This window comes from Paralichthys olivaceus, chromosome 3 (assembly GCF_024713975.1).
Source record: "Paralichthys olivaceus isolate ysfri-2021 chromosome 3, ASM2471397v2, whole genome shotgun sequence".
Classification (NCBI taxonomy): domain Eukaryota; kingdom Metazoa; phylum Chordata; class Actinopteri; order Pleuronectiformes; family Paralichthyidae; genus Paralichthys; species Paralichthys olivaceus.
This window is the reverse complement of record NC_091095.1, coordinates 2767364-2789721: the sequence shown is the minus strand read 5'-3', so window position 1 is coordinate 2789721 and position 22358 is coordinate 2767364. Positions and strand designations below refer to the sequence as shown.

Genomic DNA, 22358 nt, shown 5'->3' with positions numbered 1-22358 from the left:
AACAATCTGGAAACTCAGTTTTCCATCTGCATGATTAAGAAAATGACCCTCGCAAAGTTTTAAAGATTGGAATTAAATAAAGTGGAGTTATATATACAAAGATGTTTACTAGGCAACAAAAGCTGATGCATCATGGTAAATGTAAGTTTAGTGATTTGGAGCTCGGCCAAAGTCATTATTTTTATCTGACTGACTTGCAGGAGTCGTCTCTTAATTATCAAGCTCAGATGCTTGAGTCTCGTCAGACAACTGATCAACAAAATGTTATTCGATGACGCGCACCCTTTATTTGATATAATTTTTAATAAATGCATCTTTGGAGATTTATTATAGAATGAAGAAATAAAACCTGTATTAGTTTTACGTTGATATATATATTGTTTTTTTTACGACCGGACCTCATTTGACGGAGGATGTTAAATCACGCGCAGCGACAAAAATGTCAAGGATTAGAAAATTAAGTCCGAGACTCATTTCCATTTTCTGGGAGAGAGGTGTGTCCGATAATTAGAAACTGTAATTGTTGGCCCAGTATTTGTGTTTGGTCATTCGTCTTCGTAAACTAGACAAAAACACTCCTGGCCCATAAAAGCTGCATGCCGTGCAGTTTCTAATTTGGAGTAACAGCACCATTTCACCACGGAGAGGAAGATAATTGCATATGCATAGAGACCAAGCTACCATCCACACCAGTGCAGTGCCAGCTCCATAGTTTTCTCAATGCTGTGCATGATGTATGGAAATTTAAGGCGGTAACACATGCAACACATGAACAGACGCACAAACACACACATTAAAACACATGCCTGCCCACCACCTACACCCTGTCACACAAACCGCCTCCCCCACGCAGATGGTCGGTTCAAGCTCCAGAGCTGTGAAACACTGAAGGCCACGGAGCGTCAATCCAAGAGACTCCGACTTCCCAGCTGAGCTTTCAACATGAGCAACATGAAGAGGCCCGCAGCCTCTGCATATGATGCCATGTGCCAGAGGGAAAGACAGACGGAGAGAAAGACGGAAAGGAGAAGGAGGCGCTGGAGAGGGAGAGACAGAGCAGACACAGAGACACAGCTCCCCACAGTGGAGCTGCATTGTACAGACGACAAAACACCAGTGGAAACCAAACACATGTAAAAGCTTGGGCGTGTGCAGAGGCTACCTAGAATGTACACTCTCACTCCTGCGCCTCGCAGCAGCCGCTGTAGCTCAGTTTATGGCTCGACAGCGGCGTTACAACGTCAGAGCCTGCAGCGACCAGATTTCTGAAGCTGTGTGTGCACAATTCGGCTGTGGATGGGAGACGCCCCGGGAGCTCTCTGCCAAACGTAATGTAATTAGAGGATAGGGTCGACACAGGCAGACCGGGGTGAGGAGGGCTAATCAAGTCTCCGAGTTGCTCTCCGTCTGTAATCAGGGGGACGGCAAAGAGAGAAACAGGCAAAGAGATTAAATTGATTAGAAATTGAAATCCCAAACCAAATATGTGCTACGAGAAGTTAATTACAATTAAGTGGATCATTTTGTTTGAATCTAGCCTTAATTTCCCCAGTCTCTGTGACCATTCTTCCTTCTCCTTCACTTCTCTGAGAAAACTTCAGCAGAAGTATGTTTACAAGTACATGATGCACGAAAAACAAGAATTCCACCAAAATTTCGATCACTGACGATGTGATTTAATAAAAAAACAGGTGAAACATCATGATTGACAGCTAATGTTTGTATTGGCTGGACCTCGTTATCATCCCTGGTAGCGTTAGCATCTGGGATACTTTGGGACAGTGGAGACACATCCGTCTTTATATAAAATTTATGGTTTGTTGCCTAGAGAAAGAGACAAAAGGTGAATGTCGCAGCAGTGTGGATCAACTTCACCACGGGGGTCTCATCTGCATTATCTGTCTCATCTTCTCGTCAAATCGGGAACGAGACGCCGAGATACTTAAACTCCTTCAGGGGCAGCAGCTCTCCCCCAACCCGCAGAGGACAAGAGTCCAAGGTTCTTATCCTCCAACACTAAATAATGACCATCATAAGACAATTGATTTAAAGGTACTTTGGACAGCAGGTATCAATGCATAGTCTATGTTCAGTTGTGATCTTCATTATATTACACTCGAGTATTAGAAGCCATAGCTGCACTCACACTCTCAGCAACTTCTGAAAGTGGAAATCCTTTCACTGATAACTTTTTAATAGCTCGCGGTGAAGCTGAGGTTGTACGGCCCTCCAACGGCCTTCACCTGTTACCGGCATATTACATCAATGGTTTATGCAAATGAACATTTGTATGAACGCTTTCATTATCAAGGTCTCACAAGCAAAGGTGGGTTATACTCTCTAAACAGATGTTTTCCCTCATCCACAACTCATTCCCATTGCACGGCGTACGCCTCTCAAGCAGGCAGAGCAGAAACGTCCTTCAGCAACTCGTACACTCAGTGAAAACTCTAATCTGAGTGCTCTGGGAGTGGAAGGCATCCAAACAACTCGAAAAATCCAGAAACAAAAAACAAAAACACATTTGAAGTCCTTGGCTGTACCTGAAATGTGAAATGCACCGATAGTGTTCTCCACTTAATGTTGGTTATGAATGCATTTCTCATGGCTGCCCTCATGCCTTCACTTAACCCAAGGTTGGCCACTCTGCTTCAATGCTGTCACTTCAATTAGGGTGCGACTGTGTATCAGTCTCAATCTGCAGTAACGCCGGGACTCTAAAACTGCATTGATTGACAGTGTAGTCAGCGAACCAAGTTAGAAATATGACAGTCTGCGACGTGTTATCATCTTCAAACAGTGAGAGTGTTTTTGCAAATACTTGTTTAGTTAAACATTGAGCAGAGAAAAGAATAAGTTTCGCTCATTTCTTTGCATATTTGTACAACTTGGAGTGCATTGTTGGACTTCTCAATTTTTTCTTTAAGTTTTATTTGTAGTATGTTAAATCTATGAGTAGCTCTGCTGCACCAGTGCGAGTAAGGATAACGTTAAGCAGAAGAACTGACCTGTAACTGCGTTTAACGCACCACACAGAAAGGTCCTGGTCCATGCTGCCTCTCAGACAAGCAGAAATGTTCCATGGCCATAGTATAATTAAGGAACATTGCACCGTCCATCCATTATCTGTTCCACTCATCCTTTACAGGTACAAGAGGCTGTAGAATAAAACAGTACAAAGAATATTACTGCAGTAGAAGTATTCAGATCAAATAGAGGTCTCTTCCCCTGTAGCCTCAGTCGAGCTTGACATCAGCTGACTTGTTAAGTGCTTGGTCATAAGCATTAAATACGTTCGATGGCACCGAGGCGGCTCAGATGTGTTGAGTCGATCAGTCTGGGATCGACTGAATTTGTAATTGTCTCACACTTGTGAAGTCTTTTCTTACTCGTATCCGTCCGATATATAAACAAGGCGTGGTGCACAAACTGTGTCTCAAACTCATTAAGCATGCGCGAGTGACTCCGCCACAGATGAACACAGTCGGACGACGACAGACAAACCTCTGACAAACAGCACGTTATTGATTCGCCACGTCCAAAAAAAAAGGCTGTTTTCCATCATTGTTAAGTGATAGGACGGCTGATATGTTGCAGCTCAGCTGGTGATGAATTCCGCTCCGAGTGCGTATCTGACAGGTTTTGTTGTGAATGTCACACTCCCAACATCTCCACTGGGGTCATTACAGATGCAAATCCCAGTCGCAGATGTGTTTTATGACACCTGCTCTTGTTTTCCAGGCCGGCCCCGACAAGTGTCCCATCGAGGACTTGCAAATCAAGACAGGAAACGAGAGATGGGCGGACAGGTAGCCCCGCTTAGCTGTCAGCGTTGTCCCTCGTCTCCATTAACTCCCCCCCTCTCCTCTTTCCTCCCGATCACAGCTCTGCCATTTGCGCTCCCATCAGTCATTTTCATCGCCCCATCCTTCTCCCCGTCTCGCTGTCTCTCCCCACGTTAGATGAGGACATTGCACCCCACCTCTGCCTGATACTTGAGCATCTGCTTCCCGCTGCCACCGGTTGTCTCCGGAGAGTTCAATGCATATGAGGGTTCAGTGTGGTCAGGGTCAAATTGCTTCCTGTGCACATGTCTGGTTCATGCAAACGAAATATAGGTTTCAATAACATGCTGAAGAACCTGCCCAGCGCTGCATGCACGCTAAACTATGAGGTCGAATGGAATGTAAAAATAGACCATTGTTATTTCCCTGAATCCCAAAATAAGGTTGCAGCAGTAAAACCCCACATTTGAGACGACACGGAGACTTGCTATCGTGCAATTCAGCCAAGAATTACCAGAAATATCCTTGAGCCCAATCCCTGCAGAGGTTAAACACCTGGGTCGAACCGCCAGTCAGTCGAAATTGAAGAAGCCTCCTGGGTGAGAGGTGAAACGTTTTCAAGTATCTACAACCAATTCCAGTCGCCCTCAATTCAACCAAACTTCGATAAGGGATTGTATTAACTTTTCTACTTACATATCCCATTAATACGTAATTGATCTTCTTGGAACTGCACCTTTTTAACGTTGACCTCACGCTGCACTTACACGTATAATTATATCCAACCAGGGAGGAACTCGTGAAGTTATGAATCATCTTTCTGTTGTCAAGTCGAACTTTCTTCCTCTTGAGATTAATCCAAAATCAAATTTTAAAATAAAAGTGGAACGAATGATTATTCTGGTTGACCGTGAGGAATAATCACATTTTTAACTATGTCTCAATGGGAGTAGGTTTTAATTTTAACGTTTACAGAGCAGAGTCGCTTGAAATGAACGTTTTTCCATGTTAACAGGGGCGTCGCAACAAGGTAGGCAAAACAGACAATTGCCTGGGGCCCCAGATAATGGCTGTTTATGTAAGTACACAGCAACAACAACTTTTTGTAAGCACCCAAAGACTTCTGAGTTTTAGATGTTTGGTTGGAGACCAGATCGTCTATGTGTGTGTGTGCTAGTGGAAGTTTGCACTTAATCTACTGATCTAATGTTATGATGAGGCCTGTTGCCCCTGAAGTCCTGTGAAATGCTACTGTAGAAAAGGTAAAAGATAAAAAAGGCGTCTTCAGCCACCATCCAAAATCCCTGACGTATTAAACCTCAGAAACCTGGTGCCTCATCCAAGGTTTTTAAATAGTTTCAGTTGCAGAATCACTCAATTTAAGTTACTTATGTAAATAAATGTACTTGATTCACACTTCAGACTGTAAAGAGCAAGAGGAGTGACCAGAGTAAATGTGATATAAAAAAAACAAGGCAAAGACAAATCTGAGAAAACCAAGAAGAGCAGCTCTGATTAATCAGAAACATCACGTTGAAAATAAAGTACAAAACAAAAAAGGTGCAAAAAAGTTCCTCATGCTAAATCTAAAAAAAAATGGGCGTCACACCTCAGTGAACTGAGAATTTCACTTCTCTCAGGAGATGCGTGATTATCCTCCAGAGCCGACATCTGAAACAAGGCCAGAGCCAGTTGAGGCCGATACAGCCGCGGCATCAGTGCAGGTTTCAGTCGCAGCTCGGTTTCTGTCTCCATCTGCTTTGCAATGTAAAACAATGATCTGCTCGAAGCGTGAGAGTTTTAAACCCTCATGAGGTTTGTGTGGTCGCCACCTTCACAAAAAAGCAAATTCGGTTTTTTTTTTTGGTTTTTTTTTGTTTACAGCCAAACTGCTGCTGTAAAATGTTTTTGTTTGTGGAAGTTTCCGGTTTAAAAAGTAAAAGAATGAGAGCTGACATTTGAGTAAACCCCAGGCCTGTCTGTGCTGCAGCTCAACGTGCACAGGCTTGTACCTGCAGGGTTAGTCAAGGAAGGAGAGGGAAGCCTGAGAAAATAAGGGTCGGAGCGTGTTGTTGAGCACATATTCCCACAACAACTTGGCGTTACGAAACATTCTCCAGTCGTTTTTGGCAGCAGGACACACATGTTGTAAGTATAAGCTCCAAAATGGCTTTACCCGTGGATATCGTGGATGAACTAGTAGCATTGAGCGGTTTGAATGTTTTACCTCCCCTCCGGTCTGCCTGGTTCTTCGGTAATGACTGTCTCTCTCTCTCTCTCTCTGTGTGAGCATGTTGCTAAAATAAAACTGGCATATGTTTTGCGGTCGGCCGCCTCTCATCTTCCGGTTTGTGTGCGAGTGTTTCTGATGGGACTCCTGTGATCCGCGCAGTTTTTATTGGACGTTTCTCCCTCTGTGGTTCTGTGCCGCTCAGTGTGCCTCCAGCTCTCTCTCCCTGCCATCCCCGAGAAAACATGAAAAAGGTCCAAAGACGAGCGAGAATTATTTCGGCTGCGTTTTTTTTTTTTTTGTGATGCAATCAAAAAAAGGGGGAAAAAAGAGTGGCTGCATTAGGTCTTTCTTCTGATGCCTCGTCCCGTACTTCTGAGGGACTTTTTGATAACACATGGCTTGAAAGTAGAGTTCAAAGCCGTGCTGTCGAGGCTGTCAGAAGTTTGGCTGAGGAGGTTTCATCCAGCTTTGTTGAACGGGCAACTTTTGAGGAATTGGATTCTTGTTTTTAAAGCAGATATTAACTCTTTTGAAGAATTCTCACGTTTGGTTTAATTAATTCAGGACGCTCGGCTCCATCCTCCAAAAACAAAACAGCAAACGGAATGTCCTCAAACTAAAGTATCTAAAAACACACTCACTGAATTAGACGTCTCAAAATAGAATGGCTAAGACTTGTTAGCGTTGTTCTGTTATCTTAGCCACAGCGGTTAGATTTTGCACCGCACCCGACGCACAGAGTTGTCGTTGTTCGAGTCAGTAGCTCGGAACATTTGCCGGAACTTTTCCTGCCGGGTGTGTGTCTCCTCACACTGGCTCCCGGGTTCTGGTCCTCTCAGTCAGAGTGATGCTCAGCTCTCGGACAGTTCTGCCCGGAGCTGTCGGGGGAGGTCAGTCCAGATCTGGCTCAATGGCGAGCCTGAAAAACGAGCGTGTTGAAATCAGTTAATTTTATAGTGGCACAATGAACATTAAGAAGTTTGATGCTACCAACAACTTATAAATGTGTGTAATTGTGCGATTGTGGTTTTGAAATAAACAACAAGACACAACGGTAATGTTACTTCCTTAATGATAAGTGGTGCTCGGCTGCACCCACATTACTGCTGAGTTTGGACAAGCAGTGAGAAGAACAGCTGTGGTTCATGATTTTTCTTGTGACAACACCTCCACACTGACGACCGGTTTTCAGTGCTGGTTTCCTGAATGTGTCAGACGTAGAAACTTTAAGAATATGAGGAAGCAGCTTTCTGCAGCTAAGCAGCGAAGATTCAGAACAAACTCCCGCAACACGTTAGAAACAACTTGACTTTGACTTGCGTACGTATTCAAAACATTTCCATCAACGCTCAAACCCAGAGACATCCCCAGTTTTATTCAAGCTAAGGAGACATTTCATTTTAATTCCACTTTGCCCGTTGATTAGTCCGTCTCTGCTGTAACTTCTGGGGCAAACAACATATGACGAAAAGGAAAGACTCACCACTGACCAGTCGGCTGTTTTCTCCTTTCTCTGTTTGTACTGGTCTCTCGTAATGAATCGTGATTATTAACTACGTAACGTGATTTGATGAGTGACCGTGATGTTTGCATGAGTCACACAACGTAGATTTTCAGCAAATCCAAAGATTGCACTCTCTCCCTCTCTCTATATATATATTGTTGCTTAATTTCTTTATTGTGTCCGTTGGGGATGCATGCTGCCAAACATACAAACAGTTAATTCCTTAAACCTACCTACTAATGAAATCCATCTATATGCAGCAGACTGAAAATAATATGTATTGAACAGATTTCTGGGGATGAGTCACATCTTAAGCGATGTAAAACAACATATGTCTCTATTTATACAGAAGCTGCTGCATGTTCACATTGCACATTTATATAAATACCACAGACATAATCTGCACAGTATCTCTCATCCGTTCTCCACATCACTCTATCCTGAGAGCCTGTCAGAGCAGATGTCAGTTCTCTATTTATTTGCGCCACGTTTAATCTTGTTCACCTGTAATTCCTCATTTTACATCTTCGTCTCTGACTTATTCTCATCTGGTTTATCTCTGCTGCTTCTACGACGACCCACTTTACCCACTGGGATCATTAAAATTCCATCTATTTTGAGGATTTTCAAACAAGTGAAGTAATGGGAAGAGGATGCAGCCAGTTCGCTGCCATGTTGACATAAATCTAACTCGTTGTTACAATTAGATTTACAGAAATACTTTCAGCTTAGTTTAGTGATCCCAATCCCCACAGTGGCTTCAAGGAGTCCCACAGAATATTAATCGTATAAAACCAAGATAGAAGAACGTTTAAATGTGTATGACAGAAAATAACAAAGGACCTTTTTATTAAACGTGATTTTTTTTTTTTTGTATTTGTTGGAATAAAACACATTGATTAGACTTTACAAACGATATCTGTAGACTTTCTAGTGTTTTAAAAAAAAAGGTTTAAATGTGCAGGTGAGGTCTCACCCCTGCGTAATACACAAATACAGAAATCATGCGATCCTAAAAAGTTCAAAATTCTCACATGAGAAAACCAACATATATAAATAACAATTAAATTATAATAAACAACAGTAAAAGTGTGTGTGTGGTGACTAAGTGTGTTAGAGTGTGTGTAAAAGTATACACATGTGTACATATGCACCAGTAAACTAAATAAAATAACCTTATTGCTTTTCTGCTCTGTTTTAGTGTCGTCAGGAGGGAACTCACTTCCGGAGCAAAACACTGACGGCCGATTCCTTGTGTTCCAGTCAGAGCCAATATGTGAGTTTTCATTAATTTCATCCTCTAGATTTGAATTTGTGATAAAATGAGGTGGCATCTGTGTTATTATTTTTCACAATTTCACAGTATAATGCATTTGCATCAGTTATTTCAAAATTAGACTCAGCTAAAACTCTAATAAACTATTAATCTGTCTGAGGCCCAGTGAATAACGATGTGAGTAGTGACGCTGAAGTTCTGCGCTGTAGTCATCGTGATGAGGACCAATCACGAGTCAGTCTCTCAATTATCATGTTCAGGTATTAATGTCATCAAATATCAAATTGAAAACAAACTTACTGGGAACTTGAACAGTTGAACATGAGTCAGTGTAATGACACAGAAACCATCTTTGAGGAAAATGTATTTGATGTGGCTTTTCAGTTTGGTCCATGTCCAGTCTGCCAACATGGAGGAGGAAGAAGTCAAGGTGATTTAGCTTCACTTTGAAAAGCGCCATGTCGTCCATCTTTGTTTACAATCAACGATCTGATGTCATCAATAGATACAGATTTCTAAACGACTCGTTTCTCCGATCTCCTGTCCTCTAAACGATAATAAACACGTCTTTGAGAAGATTTACACTTTTCTGATCCTGTTGCTCTGCAGGGCTCCTATCCATGATGTCACGGTATGGGCGGAGTCGCTGGACCAGCTTCTGGAGTGTAAAAGTAAGATTCACCCTCTCGCTCTGTTGTCCGACGCCGCTCTCTCTCTCTCTCGCGCGCTCTCTCTCTCTCTCTCTTTTCCCTGCCGCTCAGCCACACAGATCATCTTGAATCGCCCTCTGGCCTCTTCAGGAGGATGGAGGATATATTCTTCCTTCAACCTCATCAAATCCGTTCGGAGATATATTTAGAGGGAGGACGACGCCGGCCGAGATAAGAGGCCTCGTATGAGCTGCCAGTGTGGACAGGGTGATTCAGGCCACTCGTTTTCATTTAAATCGCCGACTTCCACCTGACCACATTCCCTGCCTCTATTTGAAAAAGACTAAAGGGACAGAAGGGTTCTCGCCCTCTCTGTCCGCTGCCTTTCTTCTCTCATTACTTTTTTAAAAATGAATTCAGCTGATCTGTAATATTTCAGCCCCGGTGTCTCCAGCATTAAGATTAACTGTCCTCCGGAAGATAAATTCTCTCTTGCACCCCACTTGCTCCATTTCCCTTTGTTAGAAATGCAGTGTCACAAATGACAAATTGGTAAACAGCCGGGGAAAAGATAAATAGTCGTGCATGTGGCAGATGCAATCTGACGGCATTTACCTTTGCATCTTGTGCGATTTTTTAAGTCGACTCTTTTATGATTGAGGGCTCAGATATCGAGCTGGAGTGATTCGCCGCGCTCTCTGGACATATTTTGTTTCCTGTCAATTACTGTCACAGCAGCGTCTGTGATTTATGTACAGCAATTTGTGTAAATAACACCGGTGCTTGCAGTTAGCTGTTTGATTGTGTTCCCGGAAGACGTGCTAAGTATTTTACACCTGCGTTGGAATCACAGCGCCGTGAAAAGGCCTGTAACAAAGGTAAGGGGTGCGAGGAGGAGATAAGGACTATAGGTGCGTGCAATTATATGAGGCGGAGGCGGTGCACGTCGGGGAGGGTTTTGAAGTTAACGGCACTCCAGACATTCGTCACAATAACCTGGAAGTTTGCTGCATCGCCGCTTTGTTCACTGACTTCTTTGAGCTAACGAGGGACGTGGTGAGGAAGGGAGAATGTGAGTGAGAGATAACTGAATAACATTTAACTACGGCTCGTTGCTCTTATGATTAAAAATACGCAGAGTTTTAAGTAAACAAAGGAAGGTATTAAGAAGGTTCTGGGTTCAGTGCTTCAGCTTCCTCTGACTGTTTCCCCACCTACACCTGCACCCTGCACTTATTGGGGACGACGAGCTGTCAATCACACAGTTTCCACACCCGTGGGATCAAAATGAGAAAGATGATGTATTGAAGAAGACTTGAATCTAGAGATTTAGACCATAAATCACATAGGAAGATGTTTACTGACGTTATAAATCAAGTGAGAAATAAGAGTTTCTGGACCCGGAGTCAAGCATCCTGCATCCCTTAGAAAATAAGTGGTGAAGATAATGAATGGATGACTGTAAAATGAGCATGAAAGGTCAATCTGGAATTCAGGATTTGTATGTCTGACAAACTTCAATATCGAATATCTAAACAGTGGATAAAGGTGTCACACAATCAGTTCCGTTTACTCGCTAAAGTGTGAAAAGCCTTTAAAAGGTCAACTGAAATCCAATTTTATTTTATTTTACTCTTCACACAAAATTGATCTAATTTGTTCTTCGGCACAAGTTAAAGTCTTAATATTAAAGACATTAACATGATTCAAATCCAAAAGTCTGGTCTTGTCTTTTTTTACACAGCGGGCCAGCTGGTGTTTGAAGACTTCCTGCGGACAGAATACAGCGAGGAGAACCTTTTATTTTGGCGGGCCTGCGAGCGCTACAAGAAAATTACCAGCGAGGCAGAAAGGACGGAAGCTGCCAAAAGGATCTACACAGAGTTCGTCCAGGTTGATGCTCTGAGACAGGTACGGCTCTCGAACCGAGGAATATGAAAGAAGTCAGACCTGTGTCATTTTAAATCAGCTGCGATTGTGGGCTGCACGGTTTCACTCACTTCCACTATGACTCACATTCATGTTCATAAGCCGCCTTTGCTTTCTCTGCTCAGTCGTACGCGGCTTTTCTTTCACTGTTTCCACGTGCAGCGCTTTCTCATAATGTAAAACCATCTCCTAACAGAAACAACTCATGGGTGAAATAAAAAGTTGCTGTTTTCTGAACACAGATAAACATTGACTGTGCGACGCGAGAGGGAATCAGAGAGAATCTCTCTGAGCCGGGGCCTGATTGCTTCGACAGGGCGCAGAGACTGATATACAGTCTGATGGAAAACGACTGTTATCCACGATTCCTCAAATCAGAAATCTACCAAGCTCTCCTGGAACAGCAATGAAAGCAGCTCGAGGGAATAACAGCCTGGCCGACGCCTCTCTGGATGATTGACTCTGCACTTCGCTCCTTTGAATTTCAGTTTAAACAAAGAGGCTCGTCTGTGACGGGAAGCAGAAGTGAACGCAGATACACGGCTGTCGGTACGAGGACTGACAGCAACTTAAAGCCGAAACATTATCAAAATAATGTATTAAGCAGCTTTTCAGGTCGGTTTTTGGCTCCGACTGCTGTACGTTGCATAAAAATGTCCTGTAATTCAGTCAAAGGATGAAATGAAGTTCTGAAAAGATGATATTTGTTTGGAAAGATGAGTATCAGGGGTAAAACGTGTATAATTTGTACACAGGAGTCAGTCATTGGAACCCTTGAATTATTCAAACTGAGGTATATTGAACTTCTGACGAGCCTGTTTGCAGAACATCCTGTCCCTTTTTTCAAGCACAGAAACTGATAATTAAGAAATATTGTCAACTGCCTAATATATTAGATTTTTATGCGCGAAATACTCTTAACGTCGTAAAAGACATGGTTTTTAAAATTCATTGTTCTACAGCCTTACAAATAACATGTTCTGTGTTGATAAAGACCAAAAACCTGTTATTATCATCTTGCATTTTCTGAATAACCTGTTACCAGCAGTGTATTAAGTCTCCTACATAATCTAGTTTTTGTGGGATTCATATTACACAACACAATAATAGCAACTTTAAAGAATTTCCCGCTGCCGGCTGTGTAAATTTAGTGTTTTGTTTCAATGTAATACTGTATTTAAAACTGTGCTGTGTTGTGTTTGTTGGACCGGAACTGCAGCGTCTGTGGTTGTTTATGATGATCAACTAATGAACATGTGTGTATGCCAGTGTTGTGTCCCAATTTATGAGCAATCAACTGATAGAAACATCAGGAAAAATTCCCAGTGAATATCTTAATTTTTCAGGGATCAGTTCTGTGTCTACATTTACTAATGATACTAATAACACGTAGGTAAAATCTGAAAGTAGGTAAAGCCAAATAACTGCACATCATTAATCACAGATTAAAAGTAGTTCTGATGTTTTGAGTGATGATTTGTAATATTTTGAATGTTTTAAGTCAAGGCCACGGGAGGGTTAGGATATAGGATAGGGTATGAGATAGGATAGGAGACAGGATAGGAATAGGTAGAGTACAACATAGGGTAGGATAGGACATAGGACATGGTAAGGTAGGATAGGATATAGGGTTGGGTAAGATAGGATAGGACGTAGGGTCGGGTAAGATAGGATAGGACGTAGGGGAGGGTAGGATACGACAGAGAAGGTCAAAAAGTTCGAAGAGAAGAAGGGAAGTCAGTGATTTGAAAAACAGCTGCAGACGTTGGACGAAAATAACCAAAAAAAATAAAAGCCAGGGAGGCAAAGTATAACGACTGGAAAGAAAAGGAGGAAGTCAGTAATGAGAAAAGGAAGGATTTGTAGGGAGGGACAATGAGATGGAACAAGATGAGAGGAGTGGGAGGTGAGGGTATTAAGAGAGGCAGGAGGGAACGGGGAGAAAAGGAAGGAGTAAAGAAGGAAATTAGGTCTGAGCACCAACATTGGAGGGAAGGTTGTAGAGGACGGAGGGGGAAGGTGCGAGGCAGGGAAGTGGGACATGATTGAAGGAAGGAAACCCGGCAGGACGGAGAGACGGAGGGAAGGATGAACAGGGGGAGGGCTCGGAGGCAGCGAAGCCCCAGCATGGTCGACGTAACTTGAGCAGAAGAGGCAGAGATAAGACCCCATGACTTTGGGCTCAGGGACACACGAGTGGAAGAGTTCGCTGTGGGTGGGAGATGAGACCAACTTCTTTTTCTCATCACAGAAACTCGACAGACATCAACTCCTCCTGCGGCAGATTTCCGCGCTTCAACTGAGCTTAAGAGATAAAGAAGTGATTACTGTTTATCTTTCTTTAGTATTTCTTGATCTGAGGCCACATCGGTGTTTCTCTTCTAGCTTCATCCCTCAGAGCCGCAAGTGTATTTGTGTCAGAAACACAGAGAGAGAAACTGCAACCCGGCTTAATAATCCTGTTACAAATATTTACCTTTGTTTTTATCACGGAAGCCGCATTTTTTTAACGCTATCACGTAAAACACGGCCTCAAGATGCTGAGTTGTTTTTGACCACTAGAAGTGCTATAGAGCGATGTTCTGAAGATGGATGTAGAAAATAAAGATGGACGACATGACGGCAACCGAAGAGTGAAGCCATCTGGATCGTCCTCCTCCGTGTTAGCGGATGGGACATCGACCAAACTAAAAGGACAAAGTACATTATGAAAATGCAAAAAGTACAGTTTTTGTGATTTCAAGTCATTTTTTTAAATTCGGTTTTGATTAGTTATTGATGGTGTAAAAGGACGTCAGTGCCACAGCTCCACACGGCGCTCTCTTGTGAACAAAATTTTTTCCTCGGCCACAAGAAAAAATTGTAGAGACCAACAATTCATTTTCAAAATGTCTTAATCATTTTTGAAGCTACAATAAAACATGTTTGGTGGTTTTGTCGCACTTTTATATCAAGGTCAATTGAACACATAGAGAAAACATAAGTTGATATAATATGTAATATAATATCTGTTCAGCCTTTCATGTGAATTTCATATTATTTCAGTTTCAGATGAAAACATTTTGCTAAAAGCGTCATCTCATTAGTCCAAGTTTAGTTTTTTTTCAGGACTTGATAAAATGTGAATGTGATTTGTGATAAACACTGTACGTGCAGGATCTTCAATAAAAGACTAGATTTGACACAGGTGAAAATGGCGGTTTCCCCTTTTTTTGTCACCTTCCACCAGGTCTGTGATTCAGTCTTGTGAAGTGACTGTGTACGTTTCACCACTAGATGGAGACGAATGCCTGGTGTTACCAACTGTACAAGAACGGCCTCATTTGAAAAAGCAGAATCACTGTAAAGGACGTTTAACGACAGGTGTACTTGTTCATATTAAAATAAAACTGGCACGGGGAGCCAGGTTTTACAGGTTTAACACGTATTTTAATAAGTGTGACTCTGTAATTGAACCATTAGTCAGCTAATTATATATGATATTTAAGTGGGAACACTGCAGGGATGAATTGAACACTAAAGGATTTCCATATTTCTTTCTCTGTGTTCATTCAGTCTTATTCTTGGTTGAAGATTTAGAACAGTTCATGGCTTTTTAAAAGCAGGAACATGTGGTTAGTATATTCCTGCTGACGGAAGTCAACCAGATGAGGGGCTGAAGTGTTTCTCATGAATCAGGGGCTTCTGTCTGAGGACTGCGACAGCGTAATAGGAAGCTGTCAGTCTGACTTCCCCCTTGAATCTGCCTCGTGTTCCTTCGCCACCGGAATCTGTTTCACTTCCACACACATTCATCTGCGGCAACACTTGCGACACTGATCCTCCACCAAGGCTGCGGGGACGCTATTTTGTCCATTTCTGAAATGCTTTTGTTTTTGCTTTCATATCCCTCACATTATTTCAATCCTGATCTTAGACTCCAGAGGCTCAAATGGTTAATGGACAGAATTCATAAAGCTCAAGTACAAGTCACTTTAACCCATTCGTACAGCGCAGGGCTTTTTCTACCCCACACCTTTCATCCACCGCCAACGCAGCCATCAGGGACAACTTGGGATTCAGCATCTTTGCCAAGGACTCATTAGAATCCAGGCTGGAGGAGAGCCAGGGATCAAACCACCGACCTTCTGGTTAGTTTACGAACAGGGACTGTGGCTCAGGAGGTAGAGAGGGTCAAACTGACCTAAACCATGACTCTACTAGAAAGGGGGAGGCAGAGCGCATACCTCCACCAAGGCTGAACGCCCCATCTCGCCAAGTTAAAGAAATCGGTATACAAACATCCTGGATCCGCCCTCTTTATTGAATCAGATGATGAGTTCTTCCTGGGCTCTAACCCCACCCTGGCAACAAAAGCGGTTTTGACCTAATCCCGCTAACCGCCACACAAACAGTACCGACAACATTCTCCTGAGCTGAGACATTAAAAACAGAGACTATCATCAGATCTTATCTGTGAGAAAACAAACACATGGACGATGAATCAGCCACGAAAGAAAAACCAAACCCGTTACTGCACTTTTTTTGGGCAAGAAATTTGAAAGTTAGCGTCAAAGCGAGAACCGAATGTCCTCGCGTCCTCCCTCTCTCAGCTGGTCGCTCACTCGCACGTGTCACTCATCGAGATTTCCCCGGTCTGATGTGAAAAACAAATTTCAGACAACGGAGGTGGTCTCTCACGCACACACACACACACACACACCTTCGTTCACGCTGTTTTCTCTCCTCGCACTGTGACTGCAGCGCTTTTCACGCGTGACCCTGAAAACATTGGTACAACAACTGCTTCACTAATTTAAGGAACACATTGGTTGTGTGTTAACTCGGCCTCTTGAGAGAAAGCACATGCTGTAGCTTGTTTGTGAACGTGACTCAGTCGACAGAAGGCCCAGCCTCCGTTCACTAGTCACACACACACACATTTGCCAGTTTTACATCCGCTTCGGATTCGATAGTCAGATATACAACTGCAATGCCACGGTGCGTGAACACTAAACTATAATGTGTATACATACTTAACGTTGTGTATAGTTCCTGGGAGGAAACATACGCCCCGGTTTCACTCACCGTTGCCTCACAAACTCCACTTCCTGTCAATCAGATGTGACATTTCCTGACTTTCCATCATTTTGTAACTTGAGTGTCACAATAGTCTGTGAAAACGTGTGAAGTCTGTGTCGTTCAGTGGTCTGACGAAACAGGGATGCTGACAAGCGGGAAATTCTGCCGTTGTGAATATTCAATACGAAGTCATACGAATTGGATGATGAGTAAGAAAATGTGGTTTTGGTGAAAGAGTGATTAATGTTGAAGTGAAATAGGTGGATGAGTATGATATGATGTGAAATTTTTGTGACAGGGTCGACACTGGCTCGTTCTGGAGCTTTTGACTGCGTCGCGTGGTCTTCATCAGCACATGAACCTTTTCAGCTGGAAGATAACTGGACAAACTTTGTCCCCGACAGTGCGATACAGTCGAAAGAAAAAGTCATTTGTAGGTTTCCATAAAGTTTATCTTTGTGTCTGAGGTTTAAGTTCAGTGTGTTAAGCTCTGACAAACTCTGCGTTAGCTCGTTAATAAAAGATAATAAAGACCGAGATGGCCAAAAGGAAAAAGTACGTGGCTGTAGTGGATGAGTTTATGTGAAGTTCATCTTCTCTGTGAGAGATGAACGCTATTCAAAATAAAATGTAAAAGATATATAAAAGAGAGCACACTATAACTATTTATAACTATTTACACATCACACACGTATATACGCCATCAATAATGTTTTACTATGCTACTGTGAACATGAGAAATATTAAAATACGGTGATTTGTATTTCCTGGTAGGTGCGTGTGGTCCGTGATTGATGTGTCCGTTTAAAACTAAACAACAAGTGAAACAAACTCATGAACGGAGAATTGAATTGGTTAATCTACGATATAATCAGTGACGATGATCAGAGGCTAAAAATAACTCTTTTATGTTTTACCTAATTCGTTATCTTTAGTTCTGTCGTCTTGGTGAAAGTACTGCTCGCAGCGAGGTGCTGGCAGTACTTTGGTCGACATCTCTTTTCCACGAATTCTGTCAACCATCATGTGAAGACGAAACCGCCCCACTGTTATCAGAGCTGAGGCCTCATCTTTGATTCAAGTGTTTGTTCACGGACTGAAAAAGGAAAGAAGAAGCTGTTCAGCTCTGTTGCAACCATACGTCGTGACGGCAGAGATCTGTTCAAATATTTAGTTCAAGTTCAGCTTCCAGGAAAACATCCATTTAAATGACATTCGCCAGGGAGGTTTTGTTTTTGCCGCTGACTGTCTGTTGGTTTTTTCATCAGCAGGATTACGCAAAAACTAGAATGTGGGTTTCCACAAGACGTATTGAAACACATATAATCCGATCCACAAAATCATTTCTTCTATGACCTTCTTTAAGATATGGTGGGTTTTTTTTGTGGCATTTTTCACAATTTTCCCCAGGAAATAATAATTAGTTGATTTTGATGTAAAACACACATATATGTAAGGGACTGGTAAATATGAATGCGTGTAACTTGGTGCAGCTTGGTTGAAGGCGAGTGTTGGCGGAGGTGAACCCTCCACAAGTGTCATTAAGGCTCTTTCAAAAGAAAGCTACTTCTCAAAATGGCTCTATAGTTCTGGTTGCCACATCATTGAGGCTTCACCAAGAGACACTCAACAGATGTTTATCACTGCGTTAAGAGGCTGGACTGTTGTGCTTTCTTTTTAGATTTCTGTTTCCATTCACCCTTCATTTTCATTGAGGAGCAAAATGAAGTCCATTCACAGTAACTAACAGGGCAGAAAGAAAAAAAACAGGATTTCTTAATGTGCTTCAGGAACAAATGTCACTATTATTAACATGAACTCAAACACGTCTGAGTAGTTCAGCCTCACCTGTGATTATTCTGATCGGTTGAAGAAATCCATATATTAGCAATGACGTGAATTGTCTGTCAGACTTTTAACGAGGACACGGTGTTCAATATAAACCCCCATCCACCCAAAGGTGTGGTCACATACCTGCATGCAAATCAGACCCACACACACACACAATGTGAGCAACACCCACGTACGCTATTGGCAAAATGACCTAATGACTTGACTGTGTTTTCATGGAGACAATAACTTTCATTGTAATCTGTGAAGTTGGAGCGGCTGAGGACAAAGGTTAAAAAAAAACTGCAGCACGCTCTGCTTTTTGTGAGCAGAAGTACCGGGGACTATGGGAAATGTGGTCCTAAATCTTCACACACACTGAGGTAAGAAGACAAACTGCAGCATCAGGTTCTACCTGAACCTTCAGTGAACCCAGGCGCTGTAGATTAAAAGTTAAAACATATATATCGTGATATTCGACGCTGTTATAACAAGCTCAGCGGACAGATCACGTCACTGTTACTCCCTAATGTCATCTTTGCATCCTGTGAACTTTCCCATGTCCCAAATGCAAAGCGCTGTTCGATCAAGCATGCAGGAGTGAGGGTGTCGGCCACCGGGAAAAAAAAAGTCCCCGACCTCGCGTGTGCATCGACTGCAGCTCCTGCAGTTCTGTGGTGGAAAGTTTGAAATTACCCACTTCAGCATTTTCTTACCCACAAGGTTTCTGCCCCACAACAACAGAGAGAAACCCTGAGGGACTCCTGTGAAGCACCACTCACGCCCACATCAACACACACACACACACACACACACACACACACACACACACACACTCACAGACAGTCACAATAGTATTTTGTAGAATTCCATTTCAATCTGGGTCATAGGGCATCGGACAAAGGTTTTTATCAGACGCTCATCTACTAAACTGAGGTTTAACATGTTTGAGAGTTAGATCATTTAAACCTGTTCCACATTATTCTATTTATATGATATTGTATTGAATATTAAAGAAGTATGTTCTTTTTTTACTGATAGGAGTACTGAAGTACCTAACACTTAAATACATTCTCAATATTACTCACTGTCCCTAACACACCCTTGCAATCATAAAGATCTGTATTGACTAATGTGTGTCATCTCATCCTCACAGGCCCAACCCTAGCTCTATGAACCAATCTTATTAATAATTACTTCTACTACTATCATCTGATTAACCTCTGAAACTTTACGTAAAGTCGTGTGACAGAATCTACACACGCATACACATAATATGTACAATATATATAATATATAGCATCAAGACCTCTGAGCATTTTCCAGGAATCAGCGTCGAACAGACATTTTGCAGCAGTGAGTCAGTGAGCGTCTCTACAGCAGCTGCATGTTTATCCAGAAGGCAGAGGGATACCTGTAGCGGCAGGCCCTCCGCGTCACAGCCAGTACACCCTTGGTCTGTCTGCTGAGAGGGGAACTCGGTTTACAGACACCACAACACCCGAAGCTGTTCAGAGGACATTGGCAACGATGTTAAAATGCCCAAACGTTTGTTTTCAAAGGTTCGGTTTTATGAAATCAGGGATCTTATGCAAAATGTCAAGAGGCCCAGAAGGTAAGCGTGACAAATGATGAATGATTTGAAACGGGCAGATTTGCTCAACATGTTTAGTTTAGTTTAGACTAGTGAAACTAAGTTTAACATTTATTTTGCAGGAGTGATATTGTTCTTAATCGAAAGAGGCGTAAGAAGGACATCCAGGATCTAATGGTGCAAAAAATAAGTGATGAGCCATCTTCTTTGCAACTCAGGTAGTTTATGTTGCAGTAGTATAGATATGTCAATGTAATATATATATATATATATATATATGTTACTGGGTGAAACTTAATGCTCTCAATCTTATAATCTGTGTTTATATTACAGTTGTCAGACTGAACATAAACTGGATAAAGTGTTACGGGATAAAAGTAAGACATTTCTTCTTTTTTCTCAATATAAAATACAACAAAATAAATGAACAATGAAAATCTTATTCTAAATTAGATGGTGAGTGTGTACTGAATGTACCCTGATCATCTCTAAAGACTTCACAATCAAATACTTTTTTAAATCTTTCTCGCAGAGTATTTAGCAGCGTTCCAAACTTTCCTGCAGTCGGAGTTCAGTGAGGAAAACATCAAGTTCTGGCTCGCGTGTGAAGACTTCAAGTCGACCACCTCGCCGGGTGATCTTCGCTGGAAAGCAGAGGAGATCTACACCGAGTTCATCCAGCCGATGGCCTGCAGAGAGGTCAGTCCGTCACTCACACACCACGGTACATCTGGAGTAACAGCCAGCACACAGTTCAGATTGTCACGTTCTTTTCCCTTCAGCATACTTTATCATGCTAGATATAAACTGCATTTCTCCAAATTGATATTACAAAAAAGCATCAGGTATTTTTGCGACACACAAGAAACAGCTCCTCGTATTGGAAGGAGGATATTATCATGAGTAGATCAAGAGATATGGAAGAAACGAGAGCAAATCTCCTTCGAATCCAAATTCAATTCATGTCTAAACAAATGAAAAGACAACAGCTGAACGTTTAATCACTTTTCTTGTCAGAGTCTGAGGATCTAAATTTCAACATGAACGTTTTGTGCATCGTAATCTTGAAGTGATTCACCATCTCATTACTGGATCCAAAATTAAACCGGCTATTTGAGTCCAACTGTGTCTGAGCCGTCTGATCCTGAGCTCGCTGTCCAGCCAGCTGCAAATATCACATTCATTGACTTGGATTAATGCAGCAAGACAGATCCTGAAGACTGAGAGTGAGACTGAGAAGACCTGGAGTGTTTTAAAATCTAAAACCACATGCAGATCCGAAAAAGTCCCATGAGACACATTTGCAAGAATAGTTTTTAAACAAACTGGTTCGATGTTGACTCAAGATAGCTATTAGCAGCACGGGGTAACATCTCAGCTGCATTGGTGGCTTGTGGTTGTTGCCATCCATAAAGATTTTACCGTCTTCGGCAGGGGGACAGCATTGGGAACATCGCCCTTGGTTGAAATCAACAAATTGTCTACTGCTTGGTTAAAGCCATGAACTCTTGTATTTTGAGGCTCATGTAACGACACACAAACGACCAAACCACGCAAACAAAAATTCATATTTTTTTTGTCTTTTTGTTTTTTCCAGATCAACGTTGACCACTATATTAGGGAGAATATCAAAAAGTCCTTGGAGAAACCAAACCTCTCCTGCTTCGACGAGGCCCAGAAACACGTTTACCTGCTGATGGAGCGAGACTCCTGCCCCAGATTCCTGCACTCTGACGCCTACCTGAGTCTGAAGTGCAAGTCCAGAACTAGATGGTACATTTAACTGAGAGAGAAAACTGTTCTCTGAACTCCTCACATTTTGTCTTTCTGTTTGCTGGACTGAAAAGTTATTTCACAATGTAGGGGATAATCCAAAATGTTTTCTTCTGATGGCAGAGCATTTCTCACAAACTCGGTCATCAACGTCAATCTCTTTTTGAAGACGCCTAGACAATAATACACTTCATTTATGAAGCCCCTTTAAAAAAAAAAAAAAGTGTTTTACGAGACACACGTGAAAAAAAGGCAAACATTTGAACACAGAGGCAATCTGAAGATCTCAAAAGAGCTACAGCTGAGAGAAGAGTAAAATCAAACTCAGTAGAGCCCCACAGGCCCCTTAAACTCAGCACCGCTTTCAAAGATGCACTAAAGTCACGTCCAAGTCAGTTGCTCTGGAAATGTTGTGCAAGTAGTTTAGGATGAAAAAATAACGTGTGAAGATTGGACAGACAACAAGATTCTGCAGCGTTTGGTGACGAGGGTTCACATCAGCAGTGATTTGCTGTAAACAAAAACACAAGGCTCCACCCCTCACTCGAATCTCCTGTACATTTCCGTGTTGTTGTGACCGCGTCTGACCCCGATGATATCCTGGTGCGCTCATCACGTGTGGAGGGCAAACTGACCCGAAACCAATCTTCGGGACATTTCCTAAATTTTCTTGTCGATAAAAAATGTGACAAAGAGAAGCTGGATCTGTGTCAAACTTTAAAA

The 22358-nt window shown here is 42.2% G+C and overlaps 2 protein-coding genes across 2 annotated transcripts; both read left to right on the top strand.

Moving 5' to 3' along the window:
• The first annotated feature begins 5730 nt into the window (after positions 1–5730).
• LOC109639215 (regulator of G-protein signaling 8-like) lies at positions 5731–12022 on the top strand. Its single transcript, XM_020102562.2, has 5 exons — positions 5731–5933; positions 8724–8798; positions 9408–9469; positions 11193–11359; positions 11620–12022. Coding segments are annotated over exons 2-5 (399 nt in total). The 5' UTR covers positions 5731–5933; positions 8724–8796; the 3' UTR covers positions 11788–12022.
• Positions 12023–19673: 7651 nt separating this feature from the next.
• LOC109639216 (regulator of G-protein signaling 21) lies at positions 19674–22140 on the top strand. Its single transcript, XM_020102563.2, has 5 exons — positions 19674–19883; positions 19985–20080; positions 20196–20239; positions 20395–20561; positions 21460–22140. Exons 1-5 carry the CDS (start codon positions 19807–19809, stop codon positions 21643–21645), a joined length of 570 nt encoding a protein of 189 aa, XP_019958122.2. The 5' UTR covers positions 19674–19806; the 3' UTR covers positions 21646–22140.
• The last annotated feature ends 218 nt before the right edge of the window (positions 22141–22358 follow it).

Bases quoted from the DNA above. Each gene is read 5' to 3' on its own strand.
- LOC109639216 (XM_020102563.2), top strand. From the start codon at position 19,807: ATGCCCAAACGTTTGTTTTCAAAGGTTCGGTTTTATGAAATCAGGGAT. The intron at 20,240-20,394 runs GTAAGACATTTC...TCTTTCTCGCAG, and splicing joins TAAAGTGTTACGGGATAAAA to AGTATTTAGCAGCGTTCCAA. The intron at 20,562-21,459 runs GTCAGTCCGTCA...TGTTTTTTCCAG, and splicing joins AGCCGATGGCCTGCAGAGAG to ATCAACGTTGACCACTATAT.
- LOC109639215 (XM_020102562.2), top strand. The intron at 9,470-11,192 runs GTAAGATTCACC...TTTTTTACACAG, and splicing joins CCAGCTTCTGGAGTGTAAAA to CGGGCCAGCTGGTGTTTGAA. The intron at 11,360-11,619 runs GTACGGCTCTCG...TTCTGAACACAG, and splicing joins AGGTTGATGCTCTGAGACAG to ATAAACATTGACTGTGCGAC.